We start from the raw sequence: 16,678 nt of genomic DNA on the forward strand, positions 1-16,678 counted from the left end.
AAAATAGATCTTGATGTGGACAACAGTCTTTTGATAAAATTGTCTCCTATTTAGCAGAGAAAATGACTTTTGATTGTTATTATTTGTTAATCAGTAATTCCTTTTTTTCACACTAACCCAGAGAAAGCCCAGAAAGGAAAGTCAATGTACATTTGAGCAGGACAGATGAGGTCCAGTGTGTTGATTGCTTTTGGTTTTAAGTAACAAGAGATTTTTGCACTTTATTTTATTGTATTTCGAGGCAATATTTCTTTTTAATAATTTCAGATGATTGAATGATAGAAAATGGTTATGAGTTGTTGTTATGAGATATGTTATGAGTTTTTTATATAAAGGACATTTGTATTTTGTGCCTGCTGAAATTAAAAATGACTGACAGAGTCATAAGAAAATATTGCTTTATTTATACAATCATATTGTAATATATTTGTTGTGTTTTCAGTAGGTTAAATCTTGGTTTCAGTAAAGATTGGACAGTCCGGCCCTCGGCTTGTAGCCAAATGTTTTATTTGGCCCTCCGTCCATTTGACTTTGACACCCCTGCCCTAAAACATGAAAATATTTGTTAGTATTTTTACCTGGGATTCACACAATTCAGAACACAATTGTGAATTACCATTCTTTTCTAGCCTCTGCTTTTCAGCAATTTCACAGTGAGATCTCCACCTCAGAAAAAGGGTCTACTCTATTGTTGACATGATGAATTTGTAACAATCAAGAGAAAAGACTCAGATCTGAAAACATTGTCTCTTCTACCAGGACATGTTTATTTACAGCGGAAAATGACAGCAGTCACAATTGTTGCACAGAACATACAGAGAGACATCAATTTTCCCACTTCCCGCACAATGCATCAGCGGGGGAGACAGAACAGGTGCAAAAAATGTGGCCAACAAAAAGGACACATTTTGTACTATGGGCTGCCTTCTGGGCCATAATTCAGGATTGGCACTCATACTTGAAATGGTCTCATACAGAAGAGTGAAAAGAAACCCATGTCAAAACTATACACACGTACGGGTCAGCTACTTCCAAACAGACTGTTCAAATGTTTATTTTCATGAAACTTAGTCAAACACGCTCACTTACAGTACTGGGATGTTAAAAGCTCACACACTTACGGGTCAAACGCTTCCAACGACACTGGTCACACGCACTCGCTCACTCATGTGGACATTTCGTTCACAATACTGAGACGTATGCATATATGGTGGTAAAATATACTCATAAACATACGTCAAACACTTTTCACATATGTTGGTAAAATTTATATAAAGAACCATTTCTCAGTGTGTGTGAAAGCGTTTTGCATGGGTTTTGGTATATTTCATTATAATATTTGCATGAATAGCAGGATTGTGAACAAACAAACTTTTCGCATAGGTTTATGAGACCCTTCAAGTTCTGTAAATGAGCGTGTTTGACTTGTTTATGAAGACAAACGTTTGACCGTTGCGCTTGAAATCATTTGACCAATACATGCATAAGCTGTTGACGTGTATTTATGAGACCATTTATGTCCTGTAAGTGAGCGTGGTGGACTTGTTTACGAAGACTGATGCTTGATCAGTGTGTATGAAAGCCTTGACCAGTACGTGTGTAAGCTTATGACATGTGTGCTTATGACATGTGTAATGAGACAATTTCAGTACTGTAAGTGACCATGTTTGACTTGTCTATCAAGATAAATGTTTAACCAATGTGTTTGAAAGTATTTGACCAGTATGTGTATACGCTTTTGACACGTGTCTATTAGACCATTTCACTACTGTGAGCATTCGTTTACTTAATTGTATGAAAACAAAATTTTGACCAGTACGTGTGTAAGCTTTTGACATGTGTTTAGAAGACAATTCCAATACGGTAAGTAAGTGTGTTTGACTTGTTTATGAAGACAAATGTTTGACCTGTGAGTTTAAAAGCATTTGAGCATTATGTGTGTAAGGTTTTGACATGTGTTTCTTTTCACACTTATAAATGAGAGAGTTTCAGTTGCATGAGTGAGAGTAAATCCTGAATCATGGTCCAGACTTCATCCAATATTGTACACTTATATCACACACACCCATTTGACCAACCCACCCCTCCCTCAATAGAAGAGAACATGTCACAGAAGGAATGAAAAGTACGATCGGACGTCAACTACAAAAGAACATGTACGGATCGTAACACCACCTAGGCACTCTGCACTCACGTTTACGGTCAGCTTTGATAGGCAGTGGAACCACGACACGGCGGGACTGTCCTCATGAATTATGTGATTGGTGGGTAGGGGGGTGACTGGGTAAAAACACCCAGGAGGGTTTGGGCTAGCATTCACTGAGATGCTGCGGCTTGGGAAAATGAATCACTGTTTACGAATGTATAATTCCTCACATTCATGGGAGGTCATAATATCCTCTTGTTACATTAGATCCGAATAAAAAAAATAGTGGCCTAAGGGCAACTTGTTTGAATTTGACATTGTGGGAGCTGCTCCTATTGGACAAAGAACAGATGCAAGTGCACAGTGACCTGCGGTGAGGGTTGTGCCAGGTGAGGCATAGTCATAACTTACAAATGAATACATCTAATTCTTAGTCATCATTTGACTGACAAAAGAATAAAACATGGTATAAACTTTAGCGTAAATTAAGTCTATGCTTTGCTTCTTTTAAACAAATGCATCAATGGATGTGAATAAAAAAAGAGAAAAAAAGGTTGTTTCAACCAGAATAAAAAGACTGGATGGCTTGAATATCTGTTAGCTTCCGACTCGTATCGTTAATTATGATTTGAGGCTGAGGTGTGCACCAAATCAGAAACCTTCGTCTTACTATCGTCATCAGCCATGAGGCAAGAGAATTCCGTGCCTCACTCTGCATCTGCAGATGCTCAGCAAAATAATATGTTACATTCTGCTCCTTTTGAATAAAAGAATGCTCCGTTATTAAAAAACATAGTCACTACAATGAGAAATGAATGACTGGATGACCTGATTTCCTGTTAAACAACTAATACAGTCATTCATTTTCTTGATCTGAACTGAGATGTGCTCCAAATCAGAATACTCTGTCTTAACATTGCCTTCTGCAAGACAAATCACTTGGAATCTGATCAGCCCAGTAATACATTATATATTCATTATTGTATTAATATTCATAAAATGATGTAAAAAATCACAGATTCTGCAATAGAAAAATAAAACAAATTGTTAAGTTAACCATTAAAATAGTAAGGAACAGCCTCCCCTGCCTCCCCTGACTGCACGTCACTGCATTTCAACTTCTGCATTATTCATCTGCTTGCTCTCAAGTTTGAGGACCGGTCTCACAATGAAAAAGCCTAAACAATCAACCATTATGTGCACAAAGAAAGACATTTTTTATTGCAACGCATCTTTTCACAATACATGGAGCATCTGACACTTCCTGGCATAAAACAGCATTGCTTTCACTTTGGATTTACAGTGAACCCTTGTTTATCGCAGATACGTTCCAAAAACTACCAGCAATAGGTGGAATCCGTGAAGTAAAACCATTATTAATGAAATACCTCTGTCAGTATTTTATATTTTACAGGACTTTGAGAAACTAGAAATCACAGGAGTTTTTACACGTACGCTACATGAATTTGGCAAGCTGTTTTACGTATGTGTATGGTACATATCAAACCGGAACATTATTGACCCATGGGTAGAGAAGAAAGTTTATTGGATAAAAATGCAAGACACAATGCAAGTCTGTAAAGTAGCAAAACTGTAAAAAGTGAACCGCAGTATCGTGAGAGTAGAGTGTAATTCCAAAAGGAAAGGTTTTGTGTTGGTTTTAAATAATGATTTTTTGTGACACCAGCCCATAAACTTTTCTGTCAGACAACAGACTTTAGTGTAAGAATTTAAGCAACCCCATTGGCTGCAGTTGCCTTAATGTTCTATTCAGTGTTTACTACCTTATTTTTCCAACTGTAGACCACTATGGAATACAGATTGTGCTAGGTCAAAAATGCACCGCTGAAATATTCCCATGTGATGCACCTTGGCCATAGAATGTAGAGAAGCAATCGGTGTGACATCCCAGTCAAAACTTGAACATTTTTCAGTGAAGAAGTTCTCCTCCATGATTTGCATGCACAGATCAGGATCATTCTTTACGTTTGTGTTCGTCTGAGGTATATTGTCGTGTGTATGTGCGTCCACACAAACTTGCACTTACGTTCCACCATTAATACAAGTCCCCTAAATTCGTGGCGTGCTCCTCTCACACAAAAACTGTAGCACAAACTGCAACACTATTAAAAAGTGCAACTTAATATTGTAATCTCTGGTTTCTTGCAGTTATCGGGGACCAGAGCCCCTGCAACCCGCAAAAATCCATAAAGTAACTCACCCCATTTTTATCAGGCTGTTTACTAGCCCATACTCGCAGAAATAGTTGGCTGCGGATAATGGGTTGTGGCCACACAGGTCCTGTTCATTTCAGGCAGAAAGGACCAAAAAAGAACTACCATTCATGACATGAATTTGCTTTCTTTCAGCAATAGTCGCCCAGTATAAGAGAAAAGGGGCATAATGGATCCCTCACTGCTCAAAAGTTCACTTTTCAGTGACAGAATTCCCCAAAAAGAACTGCCAGACCCTACAAAAATGTGCTCTGCCAGCAGATAATGGATGACGCAATGTTTTTCAACCCGCAGAGAACTTTAGTGGCAATGGACGAGGTGCGAAGTAGCGATGGATTGCATTGGTTCCAAAAATGCAGTACAAAAAAACCCAAAAAACATCTCAATGCAGCCATCAATATGTTGTAAAATTGTGCACTGATACGATTGAATCACTTCCTTCGATTGAGATAAAAAGTCTTCAGGCTGCAGATTCCTTTAGGCCAGACTAGGACACTCCTGTCCTCAAGGGCCGCTAGTCCTGCATGATTTTGGAGGTTTCTCCTCTTCATCTCAGGTGATATAAATTATCAGCCCGTTAGCCAGGTGGCAGGAGCCTGGGATCACCTGTATTAGAGGAGAGAAACTTCAAAACCCAGGCAGGACATGTGGCCTTCAAGGACCGAAGTGCCCAGATCTGCATTAGACAATCAGCGATACAAGCACTGAGCTTTAGACCAAACGCAACACACCACAAGAAAGCAAACTGCCTTTTGATAAAAGTCACATCCTTCACGGTATATTTACATAAAAGCTCTGCAAAATATTCTTTTCTCACCTATGTACATCAACGTCAACGAGCAGACCAAAAAGGGAAAAAAAAACAACTCGTCGGAGACATCAGAGGCACGAGAGCTCAAAGACATCAAAGTAAATGTTGACTTATGTCTCGGTTCCTTGCTTTTTCAGTTCTTCCATCCGCTTTGATTGATCAAAACATTCACGGTTCAAGCTCACAGGAAGCGACTGACTGGAAAAATACCACAAAAATAAACATACAGTGGTATAACGGGAGATGGCAACAGTGACAGCAAAAGCCATAGTCAATAATTCAAAAAAATCCCTTTTCTTTTTTCTCAACAACAATTGACGTTATGCTACTTGCCACAATGATATACTTATTTTCTTGATGCTTTATTTTTCCTCCAGACGGAATGAACTAATGGCTTCCGGATTTTTCTGAATAAAAATGGTCTTTGCCTGATGTGCAAACAAAGATTGACATCATATTGTTGGAGTTGTGGGATTCTATTGCTGGAACCACCCACAAGTGTGTACATCAGGGGTCGGAAACTGTTTTGACTCAAATATTTCAATTTTTTCTTCAGTGAGCGCCAGACCATATATAAAATTAAACAAAGCCGTTAAGCTCATCACCAGATAAAAGCTACTGAAAAAAATTGCAATAGTGCCCCATATACACCATTTTCAAGTTAATCATTTCAATTTTGCAGTCAAACGAGTTGTTTAGGTCACTTTTTTTCAGATCATGTGACCATTCAAGAATGCGACTACTGTAGTCTCATAAAGCGATTGACAAGACTAGCACATATTTAAAATATGAGCCCGAGCTATCGAAACGACAGTGCCAGGGCAACCATACTGTGGAGAATTGTGCTTGACGAAAAAAAAAAGTCTTTTTGTGGTGTCATTAAAGCTGCAACTAACGACAACTCGATTATATAATCATTCTTTTTCCCCCCCATATATTTAGCACGATGTTGATCTACTTGTGTAGCAAATAATAATAGACATGAGAAAAATTGGATCTTTCCAAGGCGAGTCGGAATCGGTTTCGTTCTACCGTCTGACGTACGTTTTCTTTAAATGTTGATGCATCAATGAGGTATGAGCATGATACACAAGGTCGGCTTTACAAACTTTTCAAGTCTTTTTATCGGCCATATTCAGGCTTAAATGCTGCCAAACTTTAAAGGTTTTTGTACAGGCTTGCCGAGGGATGGGCGCCACCAGGCTGTACTTGCCCAAGACACACCACAGCAAATGGTGTCCATACAGCCCTAGTGGTTAAGGGATCCAGCCACCCATCCACCCACTTGATGTTAATGCCGTCATTTCTGTATGTCACCGACTGAGACAGAAACGCTATCGCGCATGGGAGATTATCATCATCGTCTATTGGAAAAACCACGATGGTCAATGTTGGTTTAAGATCAGGTAATTGTGTCATTGTAATCCTGTGCAGTCTTTTGAGACATTTTTGTGATTAAGGGCTATATAAATAAATTTGACTTGACTTGAACAATGGAATTCATAAACTGTTTTTAAAGGACTTTTATCGACAATGTTGACCAATCGTTGCAGTCCTAATGGTCATTCGTTGTTGGCGTGATAACAGTTCATATTACATTTGCTTGTCATCGTCCACCGAAGATTAAAGGAAACTCCACTGCCGTTCAATTCGGATGTATGAACTAAGAACTTGATTTTTTTGGGGAAAAGTTGAAATATCAGAAGTAGTAGATTGAATTTAGTACCGTCAAACCTCCTGTCTTGATCCTGTTATGTGTTATATGAAAACCATTGGCAAAAAACCCCAACTAATTTCTCCTCTAGAAGGGTGTCATAAATGTTTTCAGACGTTACCGTGGTGTTTGCTATTTGGAGTTTATGCGTTGTGGAAAAGGTCAGCACGCAGTATACCCAGCACACTTGAGGGATATGGCGATTGAGCACCAACATGATTAAAAATGTTTGACTGCATTTGCGCCAAGCCATTTTCCTCCCAAAAGTGCCTTGTACACCTCACAAGAAAACCAAATGCTGATCACACGTAGTTTGCGCCAGACACACGTAAAAAATCCTGACAATCCTTCCCACCAGCCTTAAAGGTAGAGAAGCGCTAAAGTACTCCTACCACTAGTGGTAGAATAAGGTGTCATATTTCTGGCCTAAATGCGAAGTAGATTTAATCTCCGAGCCAATGTAACATATTTACTCATGTTTAAAGCATACTCATTTATAATGTGTACCCCTAATTTTTGATTAAAAATCTGTATCCATTTTTTTCAGTTTTTCTCAGCTCAAACTTAGTAAGTGATAAACGCTAGTGAATAAGTACAGCAATCCTTAAAATAATTTATCGACAATGTAAACTATGAACAGAATACCGACCTAAATTGTATAATGTATTTATTTAATACCCTAAAAGACTGATTCATAATTAGATACAACAAAGAGTTGTTTCCCTTGTCATGCTTGCGTTTCTTTCTTTCTTTCTATAGCTTTCCTCCATTCTCCAACATTCATCTCTGATACCATGACTAAAAATTGTGTACTAATGAGATTAAATCAAATGCTTTTTCCTAAATCAACTGCATCACTGATGGTATAGTGGTTGGAATTTGGTGCTCTTACTGCCGCGACCCAGGTTTTATTACCGTTGCATCTAAAGTTTCGCAATTGTGGTCGGCAATATTTCTGATCCGATCAATCATTGCATAAATCCTTCGCTATACTACTTCCAATATAAATGCTACCTTCAGTATAACATGCACCCAAGAATGTGCGTTATACACAAATAAATATGGCATTCATAAAAATAGCCACATCTGGCTTTCAAGCCACATGTTCCCGACCCCTGATGTAGATGGTCGCTTTGGCAAGGACGGCGTTCGATATGAAGGGTGTGTGTGAGGAAGGGGAAGGGAGCCATTGAAAAAAAGCATCATGTTAATCATTGACACAAGTAAACAAGAAATATACAATCATTTTTCACTGATATCACGTCAGCACCCACACTTTGATCGAGCAGTAAAATTTGTATTTACACTTCGGTTGCATTGCTGTGGGTATTAGTGGCCTGGTGATCCAAATTGTTCCTGTGGGTCCTGTCGCCTTACCCACCCCCCCTCCTATTTTTTTCTTTATGCTTTGCTGTCCTCCGGCTTGGCATGGATGCTCCGCTCGCCCTGCAATCGGATTTCAATCGTATCCGGCCTGAGAGACTCTTTGCCATTTTCTTCCTTCAGTGGCAGCTTCCTGCAAATTGAAGAGCAGAGGGTGCAGGTGAGAGCGTCGGGCATCCAATGTTAGCCGCTGAAAATGCGATGATGGCGAGGGGGTGGCAAACAGGCAGGCGGGGAGGGGAATGGCTTTTGCCTGAGTCACAGACAGGAAGCGTTGGTAGGTGGACTGCGAGAGCTTGTTTGATTGTAATGAGGACACAGCGGTGATGGAAAAATGAAAAACAATGCCACATTCATTCTTACATTTGGACTCATTGTCAATCATCGATTGAAATCACAATTAAAAACAAAATAAAATGTTTTTTATACTTGCTCTTTTACACTGTACTTGTATTTATTTCTCCCTCTCTCTTTCTCTTCCACCCCTTTTCTCCCACTCTCTGTCTCTATCTCTTTCACTCTCTGTGTCTCTGTTTTTCTCTTCCTTTGTTGCTTTTTGTCTCTTTCTCTCTCTGTGTCCTCTAACCTCTTTTGCTCTAACTTTCTTTTTTCCTTTTCTCTCTTTTCTCTTTCTCTCTTCGTACCCTTCGCGCTTTCTTTTCTCTTTTCTCTCCTTCTGTCTTTCTATTTCTCTTTGGATTTCTTTCTTCCTCTCCCTTTATTTCCCCCCCTCTCACGACTTTTTGTCTTTTGTTTCTCACGCTCTCTCCCTCTCTCTCTTTTTCTTTCTTAGTCCCACCATCCCTCCATCCCCCTCACTCTGTCTCTTATTTCTTTATCTCTTTTTCTTTCTCTTTAATCTAGTAGTCTGGCCCCCGACAGAATGTTTGTTCTATCGACATTTGCCTGTTTTCCCTGCGGCTGACATGTGCCTGTTTTGTTTGCGGTCTTTTACAATATGGAAGGTTTTCTTTGAATTGTTCTTGTTTAAGCACTTTTTCAACTCTGTGCATTGGTCTTTGATCCATTTTAGCTTCTCTAAAGCATTTTTTAAATTTTCTTGATGGCTGCTTTATACATGGCTGCTCCTCCAGGGCTGTTTCTTCTCTTCTGTAGTTCTTGCCCGTGTCACAATATTGGATAATTTGTTTGTCTTAGTGTTTTCCTACAATTTATTTTGCTGCTTGAAAATTGGTGGTCCGGGTTTTAACATCTTCATCCAAGGCGAGCAAAGGAGCAAACTTCCCGCTCATAAAGGCCTGGAAGCTCTCGACCACCTGTGGGTCTTTCAGTGGCTCAAGGTCTAACTCGATCCGTGGGTTCCGTGACTTCTTGAACTTATAAAAGGGAATGCAGAAGTTCATCAGGACCAGGTCGTGATCACTTCCCATTATGGCTCCTGGAGACATGCGCGTGTCTTGACTCACATTTGAAATATTTTGCCATGTCCATTTTGAGGAGTTCTTGTGGTTTCCAAAAGTTTTTGCTAGTACCATGTGTATACGGTGTGTTACTGCCCATAATTTATCCATCCATCCATTATCTGCACCGCTTATCCTCAGTAGGGTCGTGGGCGTGCTGGAGCCCATCCCAGCCATCTGTGGACAGGGGACACCCTGAACTGGTTGCCAGACATTCGCAGGGAACACAGAGACAGACAACTCACTTGTTCATTCACACCTAGGGACAATTTGGACCGACCAGTTAACCTGACATGCATGTTTTTGGAATGTGGGAGGAAACCGGAGTGCCCGGAGGAAAACCACGCAAGCACAGGGAGAACATGCAAACTCCACACAGGAAGGTTTGATCCCATGACTTCAGAACTGTGCCGCAAATGCGCCCATATTTTATGATTGTATAATTTCTTTATTTTTTTCAGTTGAACTTTGTTTTATAGCCACACGTATCCCTTGAGTGATACCAATCAGTGCCAGTCGATACCTGCTAGGACCAATTTAAACAGAAACCTATTGTACAGTGGAAAACTCCATCTATTGCCAGTTGCCCCAATTCCGGTTTGGTGTTGGATTCGGTACCGACCTTTTAGTATAAGAATAAGTTGGAGCTCTTTGCATCTACACATGTGTGACTTGCTATAGCCATTGCCTGTAACTCATTCTTGCCCAGAATAGTCTGTAAATAAAATGTTTGGATAACTATTCAGTATTTTCAGCCTGGATTAGGGAAAGCAACATTCTCACTTCCACATAGATAATACAGACACATACACACATTTTATATATACTGTATATATATATATATATATATATATATATATATATATATATATATTAAAAAAAAACTAAAATTAGTTAAGAAAATATACCTTAAACCAAAAATAAATTGGGAAACTGTTTTTAATTCCACTTTGAGAAAGTTAGAATTCTTAGGCAAACTGGAAGTGGAAGGATTTGGAAATTCTGTTTTTTTCCTGCTAGTCAGAAAAAAGGGGAACATGAAAACAGTTCAAGAACCGGATATGCAACACAAATGTTCCTGGAACAGGAAAACTGATATTACAGTGCTTAGAAAAAGGCTTAATAAGCACAATTGCTATCTAGCCTAAGGGAGTTCCTCTGAGCTTGATTGTAGGATGTTAACTGGCACGCAGTGGAAGCAATTTCATGTTCCATTAGCTCATGCAAACTCAGATTGGACTGGCGGTGAAAGCTCTTTTTTTTGCACTTAGTCCTCCGTGATTCATTAGCTAAGCTAATGCGATTTGGCCACATATTGACATCTCTCTGTTAAGTTGTTGTATGCTGCATGAGAATACAAACTGGATTATTTGGTTTGGAATGGATTAGTTTTCTCGTCTGTCTTGCTTAATCATTGTAGGCCTCGTATTCTAATTCTGAGATCATCAGTAATAAAACATGCTTTGAGAATTGCTTGTGATTGAGTGTGTTTTATTGCATTTCTTTTTAGATATTGAACCTTTGCACGCGATGTCAAGTTGCCCTCTTTGGCAGAATGATAGCCAAAACCGATGGCTGGTAGCACTAGAGCACACAGCAGTTGAATCGAAACAGATACCAATACAGACGCTGCCCTACTTACGAACCGGGCGATCGTTCGTAAGTTGAATTTGTTCGTAAGTTGCTTCAGTGTGAAATTTTGTATGGAATGTATGTTTTAGGTTTATTTAAGTATATTTAAGGCTTGTATAAGGACCCTGTACTGTTTTTGTACTAGAAAATAAATATTTCATAACATAATATACTCTATAAAGATTAATAAAGTTGAATTTAACTTACTTTCGAAAGATGGGCTTCAGGAGTTACTACTACTTCCTCCACCGTGGTAGAAAGTGGCCGAAAAAAAGTGATCCAACCATTTTCTCAACCGCATAAAGCTTTCTTATTCCACTTTCATTTCAAATGTAACGGCTCGCCTCTTCGTTACACTTTACACCAACCATATTGAATGGATGCACGAGATATTAAACAATAAAAATTTCAAGGTTCTTCGCTCACTTAATAGCCTAATAGCTATATAGTTTGCCTGTGCAAAATAATTTTTTAACATCAACTGCATATCAAGTGTACCAAAAATAGTTTTACACGATAAGCAAGTAAAATGCTTTCAACACACACAAATGGAAAGTATACTTTTTCCAAATATGTGGGGTGCCAAATGAAAAAAATAAACTGCTTGGTGATTGAATGGTAGAAATACGTACAATGCATGCAAACGTGACACGCACAAATGAAATGTATTCGAAGAAGACATTATCAGAGACATACTGTGGTTGAAAAGGTGGTCGGGCGGCTGTTGTAGGTGCACCTAGGCGATAAAAAAAAGGCTTCTTTTTTCTCATTCCCCCCAAAAAAGCTTTTATACAGATGAATTCAGCTCTACCAGCTAGCCAGATTCATTGAAAAGTCTTCACAGTAAGATTGATTTCACTTTTCATAAACAGATCACTCAACACGTATTTGTTGAAAAAAATAAATCCAAAAGAAAAACCGTGACACCCACAGCAGATGCTCCCTCTGCAAGCATGTATGATATAGATAGAAACCCTGATTGCCGTCTTAAATATGAAACGCTGATACTCACAGATAAGCGGCCTTGCCCTCCTCCATTTCTTTGCCTTTGCCGCCGGTGACCGTCTTTTTGCCACAAAGCGTGCGCGTCATGCACATCAGCAGGCCGCAGTGCCGTAAAAAGAAGCAACTTATGTCCACCAGGACCAGAATCAGAAGGAGCGCTCCTAGGCCCAGGCCCACCACTGCACCCAGGCCGAGGCCGCTGAACAGGGACTCTGATCGGACACAGAGGAAGGATTGTGAGCAATGTGTTGACAGTAGCCGGGAAGCCAAACATTGAAAATCATATTTCAGAATGGATTTATAGAATTTCAGATTTTTAAAAGGTCTTTGTCGTAGTTGTGTTACCCACTTGCAAAGAAACTTCCGGTTAAGGGGCTTTTGTTGTAAACGACTCATGCTATGGATGACTTCACAGTTGTCGAATCAGTCTCCAGCCATGTTGAAGGATTAACAAGGCAATGCCGTAAGTTGCTAAAAAGGCTTAATTGATGTCTAAACAACTACATTTGGTATCGGCACATGTTCTCAATGCACTGTATTGTATTATTGAAGTATTAACCATCCATAGAAGCAAACTAGAGCCTCAATGACAAGTCCAAGTTCCCGCTTTGGTAGTCAGTGTTTTATCGATATTGGTACAATAGAATCTAAGTGCTTCACTTAAATTCAAAATTGGCTCTTTGACAAAAAATAAACCGTCCAAAAAACTTGCTGTTACTATGGACTAGGGTCCAGCAGATGACACAAATTGTCTTTATTGTCATTGAAAACAACATAGGGAACATTGTTAGTGAGATTATACATGGCATTCTAAGATAGATATTTGAGAAAGAAAAAAATACTTACAAGGTAGTGTTTGGAGACTGGCTCAAGTTGTATCGTAACAAAAGTGCCTTGAAAACTAGTGTTATACCATTTAGCGGCAACCAAATTCACAAATAAATCGATAAATATACGAATACCCATATCCAAAGGCAAGATTTATATTTCTCACATTATTGTACGCCTGTTTAGGGTGGTGATGGCAACTAATGTATGAACAAAAATTGTCAAAACAAAAATACGCATTTGGTGGTTTTTTTCCATATACAACTCATATTTTGTAATTTGTCATACACTGTCATGGTAAAGTATCGAAGACTTGTAGTGCATGAGGAGAGAGTGAGTGAAACAGTAATTTAAATTATTCAATGTTTTTAAGGGCGAGGTTCAGCTTCATTCAAGCAAATGCTTCTCAATAACTTTTTGCCAGGCCCTATTCGGAAGAAAAACATCCAACTTGCGCCCCCCCAAGATCGATCTTTTGAGTGATCACATAACATTGGTGGGAACAAAACAAATATTGATCGATATCGATGGTAACACGTCGCCCCCGTCCCTGTCAAATATCCCCCTTCTGATGCATTTCCGCTTAAATAAAACTTAAGCCACATATCAGCATGATTGGGTTGCAATGTTTTTAAGTGACAGTTTAATTGATTTTGCTTCATGCTGTTTGCTGCCCACATTTTTAACATGGCAAGCACACTGGCTTTTGCTTGTCTACCTCCAATCTAGCATTAGGGTGGTATTGGAGGAGACTTTTGTCTGTCTCTTTACCCTGTCTCCCTTGTCTGTCTTTGCATCTGTATGGACAATTTTTTTTGCCACTGAGAACACCGCTGCCCTTTTGAGTGGTGGAGGTACAATTGCACTTTATTTTGGGAAAGCTAAGAAAAAACAGTTTGTCAAAGTCAAATACGCCCGCGCCCCCTTTGACGGAGCCTCTTGGCCTCCAGGAGAGCATGCGACACTATTTGAGAACCACTAATTTAAGCCAACTTACTGACTGAGCGAGATAGAGAACAAATAGAAAACAGTTATATTTCAAAATAGTCAATGTTTTTATTTTTGCAGGGAGAGCGAGAGCGAGAAAGAGAGAGCGACAGAGAGAGAGAGAGGGAGAGAGAGAGAGAGAGAGAGAGAGAGAGAGAGAGAGAGAGAGAGAGAGAGAGAGAGAGAGAGAGAGAGAGAGAGAGAATGAGAAAGAGCGAGAGGAGTGAGCAAATGGTTCGGCTGATGCATTGTTGAGGCGGCATGACAAAGGGCGGGGAAAACAAACTCTTCTCACCAAGATGCAGAAAGGAACGGAGCAGGTGTGCGGCCACAGTACTGTATGAAAGATGCTATGATATTAATTGGCCAATTGGGATTGGAGATCTGAGGTCAAGGGTGCTGGCCAATCAGCTTGAATGTTGGTTGCCCGAAACGTTCCTCGCTGGTGCAGGAAAGATCCTTTTGATTTTTATTTATTTGTTTACTTAGTTTTTTTATTGAATTTGTTTTTTTCCCTGAAGGAATGAACAAGCGCTAACCGAAGGGCGATCTAGCGAGGGGTCCCTGCAATTGGTAGCACTGCAGTAGGGTCCCACGTCATTTTTTAGCAAAGAAAATAGAACCGGAAAAAGGCTGCCGGAAGAAAGACGTTGACATCTTTTCATATCATGAAGCGAGCCATGTGAAGCAGGTTTTCACTGGGGGTTGGGGAGAGTGCATATTTGTGCACTACGCAGCTGCTTATTTTTCATTTTGCGCATGAGAAGCGAGGAGATAAAGGACTCGGTCAAAACAGAAACTCCGCCAAGCTTATAACCAACAACACATTTTGTCCCTCTATCTGCTTCCACAATTACTAAGCCAGTAATCAGGCTTTAGCTACTGTTCACACACTAAAACTAAGCTAAGTTACTATCGTTGAGCCAATTTAATTCACAAACTTGTACGGTGATTGGAAGATTCAGTGCGTTCATTCCCTAAGTCAATTGGCTGGCACTAAGGTGGCAAGTTTAATATGCTACTGTTAGTATTATTGTTTTTTTTTTTACTTCAGCAACTATGCAATTATGAATGATTTGTTTTCTTGTTACTATTCACTCTGCAGTACAGTGAAAGCTAAAATGCCCAAAAATATGCATAGGTACTTATAGACCTACACTTACGATTTGATGTTTTTCAAAGAACTTTTCTCGTATTGAATTAAAAATTTTTGGAACATTTTGGAAGATTGAGGATGCAGAGGAAAAACTGGTCTGTAGTTGGTAAATATGTGTTTGTCGTTACTTTTGTGTAGTGTTATTACTATTGAAATTTTCATTTTTGTTGGAAAACAACCAGACTGAAATGGAAAATTACAGATGTAATTTATTGACTTTACAATGTTTGACTAAGCTGGTTGTGTACTAACATGTTAATACCAAAATAGTCAGTTGAAGTTTTGCTTTTACATTTGAGTGCAATATTGGCTACTTCTCTTTCATCTGTAGCTAGTAGAAACATTGATACTGTATTTGGTTTTATGTTATTGATGTTTTTGTTTTATGACACCTGATGTCTGCGATTAATTTTGGCCCAACATCCACCAAAATTCATTGAAACTATTAATAATACTGTTCATGTTATGATTTTCCCTATTTACATCAATAAAATGACTAGGGCATTGTGGGATGCTTGTTTAATTAAGTTATTTAGTATATACTAGGTTCTCTTTACAAAATCTATATTTTCATATAATCTTAGTGAAAGGTTTGCCTGAACCTCAGACCGCCAATTCCTTTATCTTAGATGCTTGCTCTATTAGAAATAGGAACCAGGAGACGGCAATTTCTCTTTTAACTATTAACTGGATACCAGAAAGATTGATTACACAGTTGTGGAACCCCTTTCCTGCATGACATGGACGAAAACAGCTTTTCTTCATTATCACTGACGATGTGAAACATCGCATGGAACGAGATTGGACATGGCACTCCAGGGTAAACATATAATGAAGACATTAAAGAGAAAAAAAGAGCAAAATTATTTTTCTCCACAAGAATCCATAAAAACAAGTCAAAAAGGAGAAAAAGAAAAGACTCTGGAGGTCTCTTTGATAGGTTGACTCAAATAATAATATTTTTGGCAACAATGTACTTCCTCTAAAATAGTTTACCATAAAATTAGGATTATAAGACGCTAATTGTCCCCCAAGCTTTCAACCCCGCGGCTTATACAATGATGCTGCCAATTTATTCATTTTTTTCAAACGGCCGCCAAGAGCGCCTGAGCATTAGGGATAATAGTGAGACACATGGAATACATTGTGTCAAGGGAGACGCAAGTTTAATGCAACTTCACGCTTTGTTCATCAATAAAACTAGCATAAACCAACCCTCATCATGGAAAAGGGAGCGCTAACTACCATATTGGAAATCAATTTACGAGTCTCTTTATTTGTAAACGTAAATAATGTGGTGAAACAAACGGATTATAAAAAGCAACGTCCAACGAAGCAGAAATGTTTCAGGCAGATTCTAA

General features: G+C 39.1%; 1 protein-coding gene across 4 annotated transcripts in view; it reads right to left on the minus strand.

Moving 5' to 3' along the window:
• Window positions 1–735: 735 nt before the first annotated feature.
• ncam2a (neural cell adhesion molecule 2a) overlaps window positions 736–16,678 on the minus strand; it is a 343,057-nt gene continuing 327,114 nt past the window's right edge. For 3 of the 4 annotated variants that reach the window (XM_088331814.1, XM_088331815.1, XM_088331813.1), the window contains exons 16-17: window positions 12,354–12,558; window positions 736–8,421 (exon numbers count right to left, since the gene is read on the minus strand). In XM_088331814.1, coding sequence (XP_088187940.1) covers window positions 8,307–8,421; window positions 12,354–12,558 — 320 coding nt within the window. In that variant the 3' untranslated portion in view covers window positions 736–8,306. Of the gene's footprint in view, window positions 8,422–12,037; window positions 12,078–12,353; window positions 12,559–16,678 lie in introns of all 4 variants that reach the window. The other variant, XM_088331816.1, reaches the window with a different exon arrangement.

The sequence above is a fragment of the Urocampus carinirostris genome, chromosome 3 (genome assembly GCF_059441175.1).
Source record: "Urocampus carinirostris isolate Australia breed hairy pipefish chromosome 3, RoL_Ucar_1.0, whole genome shotgun sequence".
NCBI classification, from domain to species: Eukaryota; Metazoa; Chordata; class Actinopteri; order Syngnathiformes; family Syngnathidae; genus Urocampus; species Urocampus carinirostris.